Source organism: Hordeum vulgare, chromosome 4H (assembly GCF_904849725.1).
Source record: "Hordeum vulgare subsp. vulgare chromosome 4H, MorexV3_pseudomolecules_assembly, whole genome shotgun sequence".
Classification (NCBI taxonomy): Eukaryota; Viridiplantae; Streptophyta; class Magnoliopsida; order Poales; family Poaceae; genus Hordeum; species Hordeum vulgare.
In genome coordinates, this window is record NC_058521.1 from 9128042 (window position 1) to 9147298 (window position 19257).

The window sequence follows — 19257 nt, forward strand, 5'->3', positions numbered from 1 at the left end:
AGCAAATGTAGTAGTTGCTAGTGCAAGAACCTATGTATATCTTGGAAAACCACCAGGGAAAGAGGCTCATTGGCCAAACAGATAGGCCTAGATCCAGCACTCCGCACTAGGAAAGCCAGGTTCAGAATTGCAACTTCGCGTATTGAATGACACTCAGCATCATCGAGATCCTTCGGTTCAATGCGGTGGCCTCTCAAAGAAAAATCCCAACAGAATTACAAGTCCAACAAGATAGGCATCTTCATCATATCGCTCCAGCAAAAAAACTCATTTCATTGCAAAGTCCATGGCTCGGGACAACAAATAAACAAGGAGTACTTGTCACCAATGTCAACAACAACTTCACAACGTAGCTAGTGGAGCGGACTTCTAAATATATTTCACAAGTTTGATGATGAGCTGTCTAGCATATGCAATAGTATGTCACAAATCAGTATAGTGTTGTCAAACACATCATCCATGCCATTTTAGCATGTGGGTTCGACAGCAGAGCCGAAGCGGAAAAGAGTTACTTGAGGTGGATGCTATGGCAAGAGACAGAGCGAAACTGGTGCCTCAAGAAATACTACATAGTCGCGCTCTTGCTCATGCTGATCGCTCTTCTCTTGTACATCATGGTTTAGATAGGGATGATGAAACTTGTGGGTGTGCCATGACTTGTGTATCGCTATTTTCGAAATTTGTTGATATTTGTGTTGGATAATGAGGATGATGGTATAAATGACGAGACTACTTTATGTGTATGATATGATGAGAATAATGTATGTTTATTATGATATGATGAAACTACTGTATAGAGCATGCACAAATACATAGATGAGGCATAAATACGTAGATGAAAATTAAACTCTTGAAAGCAGGAATATTAGCAATATATTTATTCCAGCGCTACTGCTAACGTACGTACCAGTAGCGCTTGAATTCCAGCGCTACTGCTAAAAGGTTAGTTGTAGCGCCTTAGCAGTAGCGCTGCCACCAGCGCTACTGGTATTGCTAAAAAAAGCGTTAGTACCAGGCTTTCTCCTGGTAGTGAGTCTATACCACCTCATCATATATAGTTAAGTCTAACTAGCGAGCATTTGTTTCCTTGCCTATTTTGGTTTGATCAAGCTTATGGAACTCCAATGGTGAAACCAAATGATGAACACTATAGATAGTACCCATGGACACAACTAAGAATCACTACAACAAAAACATCATGTATGGTCGCTTTTTCTGGGTCGCTTTTTTGTTCGTCTCTACGCCCATGAACACTACCGACCTAAAGACGTTTTTAAGACGTTTACAAAGCACTACAAGCTTTTTCTTATAAACAACCTTCAAGAAACTAATTTTCCTATTTTAATTAACTTAAAAACGATTTGTGAGATGTTTTAATGTGCGACTCTATTCTTAGAGACGATTTGTGAGACGTTGTAATGTGCGGCTCTATTCTTAGAGATGAATGTGAGAGGAATTATGAGACGTATGTGAGACTCTAGAGAACATTCATGAGATGTTTAGATGTGCGATTTTTCTTATCTTAGACTTAAGAAAACATTAAATAATTATATTTTCTAAAACTCAGATAGCTATTAAAATTAGCTGCACTAAACTTTGAATAAATGTGATTTTTTATTTGATTTTCACCTTAACGATCTCCTCTCCATATATTCTTCTATCAAAACTTGGATGTTTTTTCATGACTTTCTTTGCACTTTGATGATTTGCCCCTATTTTCATTGACACTATGTTTTTCCCACACTTTTGCCGAAAGTTTGATGATTTGTCCCTTTTAACCTGTTTCCACAATTTTCATATAATGCAACTAAATTGATTATTAAAATTGTTGGGGAACGTAGCATGTGAAACAAAAAAAAATCATATAATGCACGCAATACCTATCCATGGTGATGATCATCTACGAGATGAGAGATTGAATCTACATACCCTTGTAGATCACTAAGTGAAAGCGTATATAACGCGGTTGATGTAGTGGAACATATTCGCGATTCAAATCGTAGCCCGTCCCGCGATCTTATCACGATATGTAGCAATAAACTGACACAATCATATGCTACGTTTATAATTTGGTCTTGTCCATCACATCATTCTTCTAATGATGTGATCTCATTATCAAGTGACAACACTTGTCTATGGCTAGAAAACCTTAACCATCTTTGATCAACGAGCCAGTCAACTAGAGGCTCACTAGAGACAGTGTTTTGTCTATGTATCCACACATGTATTTGAGTTTTCAATTAATACAATTATAGCATGGGTAATAAACGATTATCATGAACACCGTGTCAGGTCTCGAGGATTTCCAACGAGATTTTAAGAGGGGGAGTGGACGGGACTCCGGGCCAGCGCAACCGACAACGACGAGGTGGAGGCGGGAGGGAGCTCTAGCGGACGACGAGGTGGAGGCGGGAGGGAACCCTAGCGGTAGCTAGCAGGAGCGCCGAATACGATCATACGTGTGTTTGCATAGGTTACAGAAAAGAATCTAAAAGAAATTATAAAAGATAAAATATTAAAAAACATTTAAAAATATAAAATAAATTATATAAAAAATACACTACAATAAATAATAGGTAAATACACAAAAATACGCGCGGCGCGGGCGCTCTGTTTTCGCCCGCACGCAGCGTACGGGACTTCCAAATCACGCGCGCACGTTGTGTTTTCACCTCCAAACCGAGCAGCGCGGGCACTCTATTTTGGCCCCCAAATCGAGCGCGCGCCGCCCCGCCTCCAAATCAAGCACACCGCGCGCTGCCCCGCCCCCACTTCGTGCCCCCCTCTATTCCGAGGAGGCCGCCGCGCCGCCCCCTTCCTCTTCCTCGTAGTCGATCTCAACCCAACGGCCGCCGTGCCGCCTCCCTCGTCATTACTTTCGGCGATGAAAACGGTACCTCCCGCACCCGTGTTCTTCCTCCCCAACAAGCAGTTGCTCGCCCCCTCTCCGGTCGATGTGGAGGAGCCATCGTGCTCAGGCTGCGGCGACCAGCAGAGGACCGCCGTCGGCTCGGCTAGATCTCCTTCCCTCTCCACTACGAAGCACCAGCAAAGGAGGAGTCCTCCTCTTTCCACCCCTGCCGCCGCCCGAAACCCTAGCCACACAGTAGACAACACCACCCATGGTGTTGTAGGTCAGATCCACAGGATCCCCTCAAGAGCCTCGGTATGTATCCCTCCTTACCTTTTCTTCTTCTTCCTCTGATGCGTGGGCGTGTGCAGGTCAGAGGAGAATGAGCCGGAGCAGGTGGAGGAGCAGGCAAACATCCGGTGACGTCTCTGCTAGCCGGATTCAGGTTTGTTTCCCTCTCTGTTGATGTTGTTAACCATGGCCTGGTCTATTTAAGGTTCACGTCACGTGGTTTCTTATTTCTCCCATTTCTCCTTTTAATAACGGGTCCAACTCTGCTGAAAACAACACGCACTCTGGGTCCTCTTCACTGTAGCCACTTCATAGCTTATGCAGTCACTCTGCTCTTGTTGTTTTTATCATGGCGTGTCATTTATTCATGCCCAACCCCAAGTCTAGCAACATCACTAGCATCGTCCCTTTATTTTTTCCATGGTGGAATATTTGGTTGCTTGGATTACTTGATATAATAGATCCTCATTCTGTTTTTGTGCCATTGATGCTTTTATATGTTGTTTTGCTCATGATTTCCTGCCCTCTATTGTGTGCTTCAGTGGATGGTCAGGGTCTAAGTCAAGGCGGCGGTCGACTGCAGCATGGATGAATCATTGAGCAACTTCGAGCCCAAGGCGGCGGCATGCGACGACGACCTCAGCCTGCAACATAAGTTCCCTGACATGGCAATAATCTGTGAAGTAAATTACTTGGCATGGTATTTTGTTTAGGAGCAGATTTCTCATTCTTCACTAGAGAAAAAAAATCAACTTGCTGCTTAATATCCTAATTCCATTGTCAATAATCTGCTGCTTAATTACAGTTGCGTGATTATAACTTGTCATTTTGGTTGTTTGCTTCTCATGAAATAGAATGAATTGTAACTCCACACTGTTGTTCATCGCTTAGTTCATTTATTGATGAAAGGTTAAATCTTTACAACTTGCATGCGTTGAGGCTATACTGTTATTAGTGGGAGCGATATTTTTACATGTCAATAGCGTCACTCAACTATTTGTATTGTTCAGGTCGTGTAGGTTCGGCTCAGTCTCGTTGTCTTCGTCCAGCTCACCACCATCACCGACCGCTACAGACATTAGATGTGAGATCTCTCACCTTCTCTTCTTCCCCTTGCTTTGGGCACGTGTGTTCGAACCACGGCTATTTTGGTTATGTTGTATGGGGGCATATAATATATGCATAGGTATTTATGTGTGGGATTTAAGTATGCTTCTGAGAAAAAATTCTATCCAATTTAAACACTGCATGTCTACCATGCTTGTGGCATGGGGGTTACTCGAGGGAGTAAGACTGTCCAGGGCAGGTTTTCAAGTTATTGGTTGCTAATTTGCTTAGTACCAACTCTGTTCCATGGGGATATTGTACATAAATGTGCAAATTTGGATTTTAAGCATGTTTTTTGTATATCTGATAAGTGCACACCTCTGTAACTGCTCCTCTTTGTCTGGTATTCTAAGGCCATTAGGCTCCTATTTGCTTAGTCCTAATGCAGAGCTTAGTAGCTGTTATACACGGTTCATTTTGTAGTGGCCTTTTAGACTAGATAGCTGAAGAGTTCAATATTTATTGTATGCGTATTGCCAAGGATAGGCCAAAACTGTGAGTTTTGACGAGTTCTCCGTAAGTGGACCTCGGGGTTTCTGAAACGTTCGGATCCTAGCGGACCTAAAATCAGTGACTAATAGCATACAAAACTGGTCGAAATAGGCCAAAACTGTGAGTTTTGAAGAGTTCCCCATAACCGGACCCCGGGGTTTCCGAAACATTCGGATCACATCAGGACCGAAAATTAGTGACTAATAGCATACAAAACTGGACGGAATAGGCCAAAACTGCGAGTTTTGACGAGTTCCCCGTAACCGGACCCCGGGGTCCTGAAACGTTCAAATCGCAGCGAGACCCAAAATCAGTGACTAATAGCATACAAAAATGGTCGGAATATGGCAAAATTGCGAGTTTTGACGAGTTCCCCGTAATCGGACCCCGGGTTACCAAAATGCTCAAATCACAGCGGACCCAAAATCAATGATTAATAGCATACAAAACTGCCCAAAATATGCCAAAACTGCGAGTTTTGGCGAGTTCCCCCTGAAATCAGTACTGAAGTATAGAACTGAGTGAGGTGATCGTGGGGCTGTTTTTCAGTATTGAAATCAGTATTGAAATATTTAGGTTGATAATAGCAATACAAGATTTTAATATGGAAACTAGTGATATATAACGGATTCGGCTAAGCGTGGTGCTATTTTGAAGTACTGAAATCAATATTGAAATATTAACATTGATAATCGCAATGCTGTGTTTTAGTACAAAAAGTAGTGATATAGAACTGAGTCGGGTGATCTTGGTGTTGCTTTTGAGTACTGAAATCAGTATTGAAATATTAACATGGATGGTCACTATACTTATTTTTAGTATCGATCCTACTAATATAGAACTGAGTCGGGAGATGGTGGTGTTTTGTTTCAGTAATGAAATCAATGTTGAAATATTAACGTTCATAATCACAATATAGAATTTAAGTACAAAAAGTTGTGACATAGGACTAAGCTGGGTGATCGTGGCATTGTTTTTTGAGTACTAAAATCAGTATTGAAATATTAACATGGATAGTCACTATACTAAATTTTAATTCCTAAACTATTGATAGAGCACTAAGTTGGGTGATCATGGTGTTGTTTTTCAGTACTGAAATCTGTATCAAAATATTAACGTGGATACTTAGAATACTAGATTGTAGTACCAAAAATACTGATATAGAACTGCGTTAGGTGATTGTCGTACTCAAATCCATACTGAAGTATAGAACCGAGTCCCGTGATCGTGGGGCATTTTTCTACCAAATTAGTGAATTTTTGTACCGAAATTAGTAATATAGAACTCAGTGAGGAGATCGTTGTACTGAAATCAGTACTGATGTATAGAACTGAGTGAGGTGATCGTGGGGCTGTTTTTAGTACTGAAAGCAGTATTGAAATATTTACCTTGATAATAGCAATACATTATTTTAATACGGAAAATAGTACTGAAATCAGTACCGAAATATTAACGTGGATACTCACAATACTCGATTTTAGTACGAAAATTACTAATATAGAACAGCGTGAGGTTATTTTCATACTCAATCAATACTGAAGTATAGAACTGAGTCCGGTGATCGAGGGGCTATTTTTCAGTACTGAAATTAGTATTGAAATATTAACGTGAACAATCACAATACCACATTTTTGTACCGAATTAGTGAACTTTAATACCGAAATTAGTGATATAGAACTGAATGAGGTGATCATCGTAATTAAATCAGTATTCAAATATAGAACTGAGTGAGGTGATCGTGGGGCTGTTTTTCAGTACTGAAATCAGTATTAAAAGTTTTAGGTGCAGAATGGCAATACATGATTTTAATACGGAAGCTAGTGATATAGAACTTATTCGGGTGATCGTGGTTCTATTTTGAAGTACTGAAATCAGTATTAAAAGATTAACATGGATAATAGCAATACTAAATTTTAATACCAAAAGTGGTGATATAGAACCGAGTGAGGTAATTGCGGTGTTGTTTTTGAGTACTAAAATCAGTACTGAAATATTAACGTGAATGGTCACTATACTTATTTTTAGTATCGAAACTACTAATATAGAACTAAGTCGGGTGATGGTGGTGTTTTGTTTTAGTACTGAAATCAGTGTTGAAATATTAACGTTGATAGTCACAATACATAATTTTAGTACAAAAAGTTGTGATATAGAACTGAGCCGGGTAATCGTGCTATTGTTTTTCTGTACAAAAATTCGTATTGAAATATTAAAATGGATAGTCACTATACTAAATTTTAATTCTGAATCTATTGATATAGCACCGAGTTGGGTTATCATGGTGTTGTTTTTCAGTATTGAAATCAGTATGGAAATATTAACGTGGATACTGAGAACACTTGATTTTTGTACCAAACCTACCGATATAGAACCGCGTCACGCGAGTGTCGTACACAAATCAATACGAAAGTATAGAATTGAGTCTGATGATCGTGGTGCTATTTTTTAGTACTGAAATCAGTATTGAAATATTAACGTGAACAATTGCAATAACAAATTTTTGTACCGGATTAGTGAATTTTAGTACCGAAATTAGTGATATAGAACAGAGTGAGGTGATCGTCATACTGAAATCACTATTGAAGTATAGAACTGAGTGAGGTGATCGTGGGGCTGTTTTTTCAGTAGTGAAATTAGTATTGAAATATTTAGGTGCACAATAGCAATACTGCACCTAAATATTTAGGTGCAAAATCAGAATAGCAATACAAGATTTTAATACGGAAACTACAGATATAGTCTTGTATTGCTATTCTGCACCTAAATATTTCAATACCGGTTTCAATACTGAAAAACAGCCCCACGATCAGCTCACTTAGTTCTATATCACTAATTTTGGTACTAAAATTCACTAATTCGGTACAAAAATTTGGTATTGCGATTGTCCACGTTAATATTTCAATACTGATTTCAGTACTTAAAAATAGCCCCACGATTACCGCACTGAATTCTATACTTCAGTATTGATTTGAGTACGACAATCACGTGACGCAGTTCTATATCAGTAATTTTTTTACTTAAATCTAGTATTGTGAGTATCCACGTTAATATTTCAATACTGATTTCACTTCTTCAAAATAGAACCACGATCACCCGACTCAGTTCTATATCACTAGTTTTCGTATTAAAATCCAGTATTGCCATTCTGTACCAAAATATTTCATTACTGTTTTCAATTCTGAAAAACAGCCCCACGATCACGTCACTCGGTTCTATACATCAATACTGATTTCAGTATGACGATCACCTCACTCAGTTCTATATCACTAATTTCTATGCTAAAATTCACTAATTCGGTACAAAGATTTGAGTACAACGATCACGTGTCGCAGTTCTATATCGGTAAGTTTGATACTAAAATCTAGTATTGTGAGAATCCACGTTAATATTTTGATACTAACTAGCAAAAGGACCCCTGTGTTGCAACGGGGAAAAAACAATTATAATCTCCAATGGTGCTGATCATATTATGTCTTTAAAATTTTAGGACATTTCTCGAAATGCATGAACATTTTTTGAATTAGCAACATTTTTTTCAATTGCATTCAAAAAATAACACACAAACTTTTTTTAAAAATCATGGACTTTTATTGTTTTCACCAACATTGTTCTTAAAATTATGAACATTTTTCTGAATATGCGAATGTTTTTACAAAAATCTTGAGCATTTTTTGAATTCACAAACATTTTATTTTTTCTTCAAAATTTTATTTCAAAATTCCCAGTTTTATAAATTGCAAAAGTTTTTCAAAGTTCTAAATTATTTAAACTAAAAAATAGAACAGAAAAATGAAAATAAAAAAAGAGACTAAAAACAGAGGCACGAACTGTTTTTAAGATTTTTACACGGACTTTTGTTTAAAATCGTTGACTTTTTTATTTTTTGGACATTTTCTCAAAGTTTAAACATTTTTTTATATGCAAACATTTTTCAAAACTCCTCAGTAGATTTTGAATTCTCAAAAAAAATATCTTTTTTTGAATATTTTATTTCGAAATTCTCAGTTTCTTAAAATTGAGAAAAGTTGTTTGAAGTTCTAAATTATTTAAAGTAAAAAAACAAAATGGAACTGAAAAGAAAAATAAAAAAACTAAACTAAAAAAACAGGCGCTCACGCATGGGCCGGCCCAAACAGGTGTGCTGCATCTTTTTCCAACGCTTAGAGCGTAATATAGGAGGTGCCTACATGGGCCGGCCCAGTCCGGAGATTTTTCCTGTTTGAAACGATTTTTTGTGACTTATAGGTGGCATTGGTGGGTAATTTTAGTCAACTTTAAGGGCAATTTGGATGATGTACGGAAAAAGCACTATTTGCTTTATTAGTAGGTAAGATTTCAGTATTGAAAAACAACACCATGAACACCAAACTCAGTGCTATATCAATTGTTTCAGAATTAAAATTTAGTATAGTGACTATCCATTTTAATATTTCAATAATGATTTTAGTACTGAAAAAACAATACCACGATCACTTGGCTCAATTCTATATCACAACTTTTTGTACCAAAATTCTGTATTGTGACTATCAACGTTAATATTTCAACACTGATTTTAGTACAAAAATAAAACATCACCCGACTTAGTTCTATATTAGTAGTTTCGATAGTAAAAATAGGAATAATGACCATCCATGTTGATATTTCAATACTGATTTTAGTACTCAAAAACAACACCACAATCACCCGACTTGGTTCTATATCACTACTTTTCCTACTAAAATTCAGTATTGCGACTATCCACGTTGATATTTGAATATTGATATCAGTACTTCAAAATAGAACCACGATCACCCGACTGATCAATTCTATATCACCAGTTTCCATATTAAAATCCAGTATTACTAATCTGCACCTGAATATTTCAGTACTGATTTCAGTACTCAAAAACAGCCCCACGATCACCTCACTCAGTTCTATACTTCAATATTGAGTTTAGTACGATGATCACCTCACTCAGTTCTATATCACTAATTTCGGTACTAAAATACACTAATTCAGTACAAAAATTCGGTATTGCAATTGTTCACGTTAATATTTCAATACTAATTTCAGTACTGAAAAATAGCCCCACGATCACCTCACTCCGTTCTATACTTCAGTATTGATTTGAGTACGACAATCATGTGACGCAGTTCAATATCAGTAATTTTGGTACTAAAATCTTGTATTATGAGTATCCACGTTAATATTTCAATAATAATTTTAATACTTTCAAATAGAACCACGATCACCCGACTTGGTTCTATATCACTAGTTTTCGTATTAAAATCCATTATTGCTATTGTGCACCTAAATATTTCAATACTGATTTTACTACTGAAAAAACATCCCCACGATCACCTCACTCAGTTCTATACTTCAATAGTGATTTCAGTATGACGATCACCTCACTCTGTTCTATATCACTAATTTCGGTACTAAAATTCACTAATCCGGTACAAAAATTTGTTATGGAAATTGTTCACGTTAATATTTCAATACTGATTTCAGTACTAAAAAATAGCACCACGATCATCAGACTCAATTCTATACTTTCATATTGATTTGTGTACGACAATCGCGTGACGCAGTTCTATATCGGTAGGTTTGGTACAAAAATCAAGTGTTCTGAGTATCCACATTAATATTTCCATACTGATTTCAATACTGAAAAACAACACCATGATAACCCAACTCGGTGCTATATCAATAGATTCGGAATTAAAATTTAGTATAGTGACTATCCATTTTAATATTTCAATACAGATTTTTGTACAGAAAAACAATACCACGATTACCCGACTTAGTTCTATATCACAACTTTTTGTACTAAAATTATGTATTGTGACTAACAACGTTAATATTTCAACACTGATTTCAGTACTAAAACAAAACACCACCATCACCCGACTTAGTTCTATATTAGTAGTTACGATACTAAAAATAAGTATAGTGACCATTCACGTTAATATTTCAGTACTGATTTTAGTACTAAAAAACAACACCGCAATTACCTCACTCGGTTCTATATCACCACTTTTGGTATTAAAATTTAGTATTGCTATTATCCATGTTAATCTTTTAATACTGATTTCAGTACTTCAAAATAGAACCACGATCACCCGAATAAGTTCTATATCACTAGCTTCCGTATTAAAATCATGTATTGCCATTTTGCACCTAAAACTTTCAATACTGATTTCAGTACTGAAAAACAGCCCCACGATCACCTCACTCAGTTCTATATTTGAATACTGACTTAATTACGATGATCACCTCACTCAGTTCTATATCACTAATTTCGGTATTAAAGTTCACTAATTCGGTACAAAAATGTGGTATTGCGGTTGTTCACGTTAATATTTCAATACTAATTTCAGTACTGAAAAATAGCCCCTCGATCACCGGACTCAGTTCTATACTTCAGTATTGATTTGAGTACGAAAATATCCTCACGCTGTTCTATATTAGTAATTTTCGTAATAAAATCGAGTACTGTGAGTATCCACGTTAATATTTCGGTACTGATTTCAATACTAGTTTCCGTATTAAAATAATGTATTGCTATTATCAAGGTAAATATCAATACTGCTTTCAGTACTAAAAAACAGCCCCACGATCACCTCACTCAGTTCTATACATCAGTACTGATTTCAGTACAATGATCTCCTCACTGAGTTCTATATTACTAATTTCGGTACAAAAATTCACTAATTTGGTAGAAAAATGCCCCACGATCACGGGACTCGGTTCTATACTTCAGTATGGATTTGAGTACGACAATCACCTAACGCAGTTCTATATCAGTATTTTTGGTACTAGAATCTAGTATTCTAAGTATCCACGCTAATATTTCGATACAGATTTCAGTACTAAAAAACAACACCATGATCACCCAACTTAGTGCTATATCAATAGTTTAGGAATTAAAATTTAGTATAGTGACTATCCATGTTAATATTTCAATACTGATTTTAGTACTCAAAAAACAATGCCACGATCACCCAGCTTAGTCCTATGTCACAACTTTTTGTACTTAAATTCTATATTGTGATTATGAACGTTAATATTTCAACATTGATTTCAGTACTGAAACAAAACACCACCATCTCCCGACTCAGTTCTATATTAGTAGGATCGATAATAAAAATAAGTATAGTGACCATCCATGTTAATATTTCAATACTGATTTCAGTACTCAAAAGCAACACCACGATCACCCGACTCAGTTCTATATCACTACTTTTGGTACTAAAACACAGCATTGCGATTATCAATGTTAATATTTCAATATTGATTTCAGTACTTCAAAATAGCACCACGCTCAGCCAAATCCATTATATATCACTAGTTTCCATATTAAAATCTTGTATTGCTATTATCAACCTAAATATTTCAATACTGATTTCAGTACTGAAAAACAGCCCCACGATCACCTCACTCAGTTCTATACTTCAGTACTGATTTCAGGGGGAACTCGCCAAAACTCGCAGTTTTGGCATATTTTGGGCAGTTTTGTATGCTATTAATCATTGATTTTGGGTCCCGCTGTGATCTGAACGTTTCGGTAACCCGGGGTCCAGTTATGGGGAACTCGTCAAAACTCGCAATTTTGTCATATTCCGGCCATTTTTGTATGCTATTAGTCACTGATTTTGGGTCTCGCTGCGATTTGAACGTTTCAGGAACCCCGGGGTCCGGTTACGGGGAACTCGTCAAAACTCGCAGTTTTGGCTTATTCCGCCCAGTTTTGTATGCTATTAGTCACTGATTTTCGGTCCTGATGTGATCCGAATGTTTCGGGAACCCCGGGGTCCGGTTATGGGGAACTCTTCAAAACTCACAGTTTTGGCCTATTTCGGCCAGTTTTGTATGCTATTAGTCACTCATTTTAGGTCCGCTAGGATCTGAACGTTTCGGAAACCCCGAGGTCCACTTACGCAGAACTCGTCAAAACTCACAGTTTTGGCCTATCCTGGCTATGTTTTGTAATTTCTATGTTTTGTATAAGATCAAACTGATGTGAACCTGATCAATTACAGAAAGCACATGATGATCGTGAATCAAAGAATGGTCATACTGAAAGTATCAATGCGGCCAAGCAAGGTGGTCCTCAACCAAGTGTACAGCTGAATCGCGTCACTAAGGGCCTGGTCGGAGGTCCTCCGCTCCGCAATCCCACTCTTGGACTTGGTGGAGCAACATTTAAAAATTGTAGAGCGGGGAAAAAGGTGCTCCGCAGATCCTCAGATTTGACAGAGCTGGAGCATCTCCGAACAGCTCCTAAGAAGGTATATATATATAACTATTCTAACCATTTCTGTAATACTCCCTCTGTCCCAAAATAAGTGTCTTAATCTTAGTATAACTTTGTACTATAGTTAGTACAAAGTTAGGACAATTATTTTGGGACGGAGGGAGTAATATATATATCTGATGACAATGGTTATAATAGTTAGTTGGTCTAATTCCATGTGCAATCGTCCATTTTTGCATTAAGTGAAATCTTCCATGGTTTGTGATAATGAATGTTTCATTTCTTGAAAACATATAGGATAAAATGAAAGTCTTGTTATTTTTTGTTGAACCTGAGAAGCAAAAATAAATGTGGCTGAAGGAACTTTAGTGAGTAGAGATAAAAAATATGTGATTGGAGAAAGCATGCTTGCAGATCAATATGCAACAATTTTTGTTTCTGCTGTTTCAAGACTTGGAGATGAGACACTGGTTAGACCTTATGACAAGTTCCGAACAGTATAAGGGATGCTATTGGTCATGTTATTGCATGGCCTCTATCACAGGTAAGTACACTTCCATATGATGACTGATTATGCTCCAATGTACATACTTCAGGTTTATTATTTAGGAAGAATCTTTGTGTTTTTAGGTGAAAAACCCAATCCCAACCACTCCTACACAGCCGCAAAACAAGCCACCAAACACTGGTACAACTCTTACAAATTCATCAAAGTACATTTCTTCTCACACTACTCTTAAAACTTACATACTACTATTTTCTCTGTTATCTTCCTTTTTCAGCATAGCACAAGATTACAAAAGGAGTGCATTGCAAGAGCGACAAGCAACTACAGAAGAATTAGTTTTTAAATGGACAAATATTGTGTATTATATATAAAGGATTTCTAGCTTCATAGGAAAATTTGGTTGTGGTTGTATGATATTTTCATAATTATTTGCATCTTTCGTATGAATATTTGATTTCATAAAGATTTGAACTCAAGATGTTTGTTCCTACTAATTGAAATTGTGTTAATGAGATGCTTGTGAATACAATTGGTGATAAGGAAGGATCCCTTTATATGATATTTCTTGCCTAAGAATGTGGCTTGTGATATGAGTGGATCTCTTTACACAACAATATTTGTTATTCCTTCTGCACAAGCGTGTGTTGTGATAAAGTAACTCAGTTTGAAATGATGCAACACAAATTCAAAATAAATCAATTTTTTTAAGTTAAATATATGTAGTTACAAAGAAGCTTGTGTATATTTAGAGACAAATATATCGTCTCTACATAGCGTGTATAAGAATGGGGTTAGGCCCATGATGAATGAAACGACTATGAGCAAAGACGCGATACTAATAGAATGACTATACATATCTAGATATGCTTTTAAACGTCACAATACATCGTCTTATACCTAGATACGCTTTTTACGTCCCAATATAGCGTCTCATATCAAAGGACCCTTTTGGATGTCTCAATATAGCGTCTCATATCTACACACGCTTTTGGACGTCCCAATATAGCATCTCATGCCATGTACACACGCTTAGCTAGCGTGTCTACATGTTATGAGATGGTGCATAGGGATACGCTTCAAAGACGCTTTACTAAGTCGACTTTATAGTTGCTTAGAGATGAAATAACACGTCTGTAGCTATGGAATATGACGTCTCTACATGCAGTTTTTCCTGTAGTGAATGAACATCTGTACTGTCACAATAGTGAGCCTTCCAAAACAAGACAATATTCAAGCAAGCTTAATTCCTTGTCAAACATGCATTACTCACAAATCACTACCAAATATCAGAAACCAGAATCACTAAACATGTGATATAGCATCTACTGCTTCATTTTTGCAAAAAGAGAAGCATCGAACGTAAATTTATGTGAAATGAAAAGAATAGAGTCAAAACCTCCACTAAATGTATCAGTCAAGCCGATGCCCACAAGATCTATAGGAAATCACTAGGTGCTCTAGTAGGGGTAGAAGTAATAGTCACAGAAACATCATCGACACTTTGATCAAGTAAGTCGGCCAATGGAGTTGCTAGTGGTTTTGCTACATCATTTGGAAGCTTAACCGAGCCTTCAAAAGCAACGGGTGGAACAGACATAGTTAATGACACAGGAGGTTGTGAAGACGCGACTCCCTTCACCAAATAACTAGCTTCATCTAATACAGGCACTCGCTCAACCAGGTTCAAAACTGTAACTTCACTTGTCTTTGATGAGGCCCGACACCATCAAGATCCTTTGGTTCAATGAGTTGGCGTCTCAAAGCAAAACGTCAACAAAACTGCAAGCCCAACATGATAGGTATCTTCGTTAGAAATGTTGTAGCTCAAAAACTCATTTCATTAGATAGTGAGTTGGGGAGACCAGATAAACAAGGAATAGATGTCATCAATCATTAATAGCAATTTATCACTATGAACACTAACTTCATAAACTAAATATTTGATAATGAGAGACCAAAAAGGACACTACACAATAAGTCTCACACTAAATAATAGTTGGACGGGGCATTGACCTGTTGGCTGGGCAGCTGGGCTAAACGTCATCCGGGTTTGAGCCTTGGCTCTAACACATTCTATAAATAAAAATCAAAGAGAGTTAGCCTTGGGTTGGTATCATTGATACTTGAGTTGCACACACACATTTCATATGATTTTCAGACATGGGCGCACTGACCAGTTTAGTATGCACGTTGTGCACAGTGGCCACGTATCGGTGGCGGTGGCCCCAGTTGTTTGACCCCAGTTTTCTGCCCAGCTCGGACAAAGCTACACCAAAGAGTTGACAATGCACACCTAGATTGACCAATGGTGCATGCATGTGACGCAACAGCTGAGATTTCGGACTCAGCGCTCAGTAGTATCAAGTCGGCACGACGCGACTGTTGATCTTTGTTGTGGTTCTGGTAGTAGGCATGCATGAAATTGAGACCGCGATCGATGGATCATGGATGAAAGAGTCATCTCACTGCCTCAATGCTTGACTTGCTTGTTGACGACTGCTGCTCCGGCCGTACGTACGTACGTAACGGAATCCATGCGTGGGCTGAGGCTGGCACCTGAGGCTGGCACCTGGCAATGCTTCAAGAGTCACATACACGTGGTGGCAGTTGCACTCGTAGAAAGGATTTGGATGTGTAAGGACTCATCTAACGCGACATAGTTATCATATGTCTAAATGATTTATTAAGCATAAAAAAAGAAAAAAAGAAAAGGATGAATCCATATCTATCTTCATGTAAGATCAATTATATAGAACTTAAATGTGTAATATTTATGTCACGTCTAGAGACTAGAGGATTTACCGAAAAGATTTACCCAGACCCCAAGCCCATAAAAAATCCGTGAATCAAAGAGGCCCTAGGATCACAATCCTTACGATTTTATTTTTTGCTAAGATGATTATTTGATTTGTAGTAGGATTAGTTAACTAGTAGTAAGTACTTGAAGCACTTATTATCCCGCTCGTTATTTCCCTACCTGGAAAAGTCCAGAACGCCACAAGCTAGCCAACCTCTCCGTTTCCATAAACCGCTAAGAGCAAGTACAATAGGTATATTCAGCAGACTGTAAGGATTAAAATACTATATTTTTACTGAGTTGGATGAGAGAGAAGAAGAGAGAGAAGGGAAACGGGTTATTCGTGAAGAGACAACTCTAGCACGTGCTCCTATGTGCTTTGTGAGAATGGAAGGTGTGCCATATATGATAAAAGTAGTACTCTTTTATAGCTAACTATTGTACAAGTTAGCTATAAGATGGGCTATAAGACTGCTTATAGCCAGCAGCTGGCTATACTATTAACCATGCTCCAAGAGCAAGCACAATAGTATAACCAGCTGCTGGCTATAAGCTATTACCATGTCATCTATAGCCAATCTTATAATCAACATGTACAATAGTTCATTACAAAAGTGTACTACTTTTTTATTATATGGTCCACCTTTCATACTCACAAAATGTCTAGGAGCACGTGCTAGAGCTGACTTTTAGCTAAGAGTCCGCTTACCTTCTCTCTCCTCTTTTCTTTTCTCTAACTACACAAAAATATATTAATTTATATCATATAACCAACTGACTCTGCTCTATTGTACTTGCTCTAAGTTAACCGGCGAGAGTTAACAATGGCATGCACCAGATGAATGAAATGTAGTCTATTTTTTTGTCAACTTCAGTTATATATATAACTCACAGTTAGCTAGCTAGTGACACGGACACAAAGTAGTGAAGCACGTACGCAGCTCGGACGACTCACCTCAGACTCAGAGTAACTCCATGCATGCACACTAGCTGGTGCTGCAGGCAAACTCAGAGACACGACGCGAAAACCACAGTGTAATCAATCGCTAGCATGAAGGTTAGGATCGAGAGCTCCAAGATCGTCAAGCCGTCCTACGAGGACGGCAGCGAGGCGCCGGCGCATGCGCGGTGGGTGACGCTCTCCGTGTTCGACAAGGTGACGTACGGGGAGCACGTCGCCATCATCTTCGCGTTCCGGCCGCCGAGCCCGCCCAACGGCGAGGTCGAGCTGGGCCTTGCCAAGGCGCTCACCTTGTACCGGGAGTGTGCAGGGAGGATTGGGGAGGGGCCTGATCGGCGCCGGTCGGTGCTGCTCAACGACGCCGGGGCGCGCTTCGTGGAGGCCACGGTGGACGCACCGCTGGCGGTGTCGCTGCCGTCCGGGCCGTCTCCGGAGGTGAGGCGGCTGCACCCGAGGATCGACGACGGCCCAGTGGAGCTGGTGCAGGTGCAGCTGACTCGCTTCTCCTGCGGGTCGCTGGTAGTGGGTTTCGCGGGGCATCACCAGATCGCCGACGGGCAGGCCACGGCCAACTTCCTCTCGGCGTGGGGCCTCGCTACGCGGCGGCTGCCGATGTCGCCGGCCCCGGTCTTCGACCGCGGCACCCGGTTTGTGCCGCGCGAGCCGCCGCTCGTGGAGTTCCCGCACCGGCAGGTGGAGTACAGGGCCAAGAAGCGCAACGTGGTGGACGAGGAGGAGGTGGAGTTGGGCGTGGCGGGGCACGACAAGGTGAAGGTGCACAGGATGTACCTGAGCAAGGAGTTCGTGGCTCGTGTCAAGGCCCGGGCGTCGTCGGGCCTCCCGCCCTCGCGGCGCGGCTACACCACGTTCCAGAGCGTGGCCGCGCACCTCTGGCGCGCGATCACCGCGGCGCGCGGCTTGGGCGCCGGCGTGTCAACTCAGGTCCGCATCTCGGTGAACGGCCGGACGCGCATGCGCCCGCCGGTCCCGCGCGATTACTTCGGCAACGTGGTCCTCTGGGCATTCCCGCGCTGCGACGCCGGTGACCTCGTGTCCCGGCCGGTGGGCCACGCGGCGGAGCTAATCTACCGCGCCATCGCCGACGTGGACGATGCCTACTTCCGCTCCTTCGTGGACCTGGCCTCCTCCGGCGTCGTGGAGGCCGAGGGGCTCGTCCCGACGGCGGACAGCGAGCAGGCGGTGCTGTGCCCGGACCTGGAGGTGGATGCATGGCTGGGGATCAACTTCCACGACCTGGACTTCGGCGGCGGCGGTCCCTTCCGCGTCATGCCTACGTACTACCCCATGGAGGGCAGCCTGTTCCTGGTGCCGTCCACCCTAGACGACGGCAGCATGGAGGCCTACGTGGCCCTTTTTGACGACCACCTCGAGGAGCTCAAGAGGATATGCCACAAGATCACCTAGCTCAAAAAGGAAAAATAAAAAGCATAGCTAGCTAGAGCTTGCAAGGAGATCATCAAACTTAATAATCATCGAAAGACAAGGTGTCTAGCTAATTAAAATGAAAAACATTGCTTGTTAGGGCATTTTCAAGCGGACCCACAAACCTCTCGCAACCGTCCGAACCATGCTGTTCGGACCATGGAAACCATCTAATGTGGTCCTATGTCAGTCCGCGGAACGGTTTCCGACGTGATTTTTCTCGTAAACCGAGGACAAATATGAAGGGTTTACGGAAGTCCGGACATGAAAAACATCGCTTTCTACCCCTGGTCCATCTAAAAGGTGATAGACTCAAGAATCAGGTAGGGTACTGATTTACGATAGTTCTATGCGTGTCTATGGCCTGTCTATATGCATATGTGTGAAAGAGAGAGAACAGAGAGAGGGATGGGAGAAGGAGGTATAATTTTTCCTTGGCTTGCAGAGCCAGATGAGGTAGCCATGGAGGAGGGCGATGGTGGCAACGATGTCGTGGGCAGTGGCGGCAGCGCTGCTTCTCGTCTCTGTTGCGCTTGACCTAGATCGATAGGTGTGTCAATGGGGTGTGCGG

General features: G+C 40.1%; 1 protein-coding gene across 1 annotated transcript; it reads left to right on the top strand.

Annotated features, from left to right (window-relative positions):
• Positions 1-17333: 17333 nt before the first annotated feature.
• Positions 17334-18668, top strand: LOC123450170 (agmatine coumaroyltransferase-2-like). The gene has a single exon (XM_045127554.1). The coding sequence runs from the start codon at positions 17334-17336 to the stop codon at positions 18666-18668; it is 1335 nt and encodes a 444-aa protein (XP_044983489.1).
• Positions 18669-19257: the final 589 nt, after the last annotated feature.

Coding starts and splice junctions, on each gene's coding strand:
- LOC123450170 (XM_045127554.1), top strand. CDS start 17,334: ATGAAGGTTAGGATCGAGAGCTCCAAGATCGTCAAGCCGTCCTACGAG.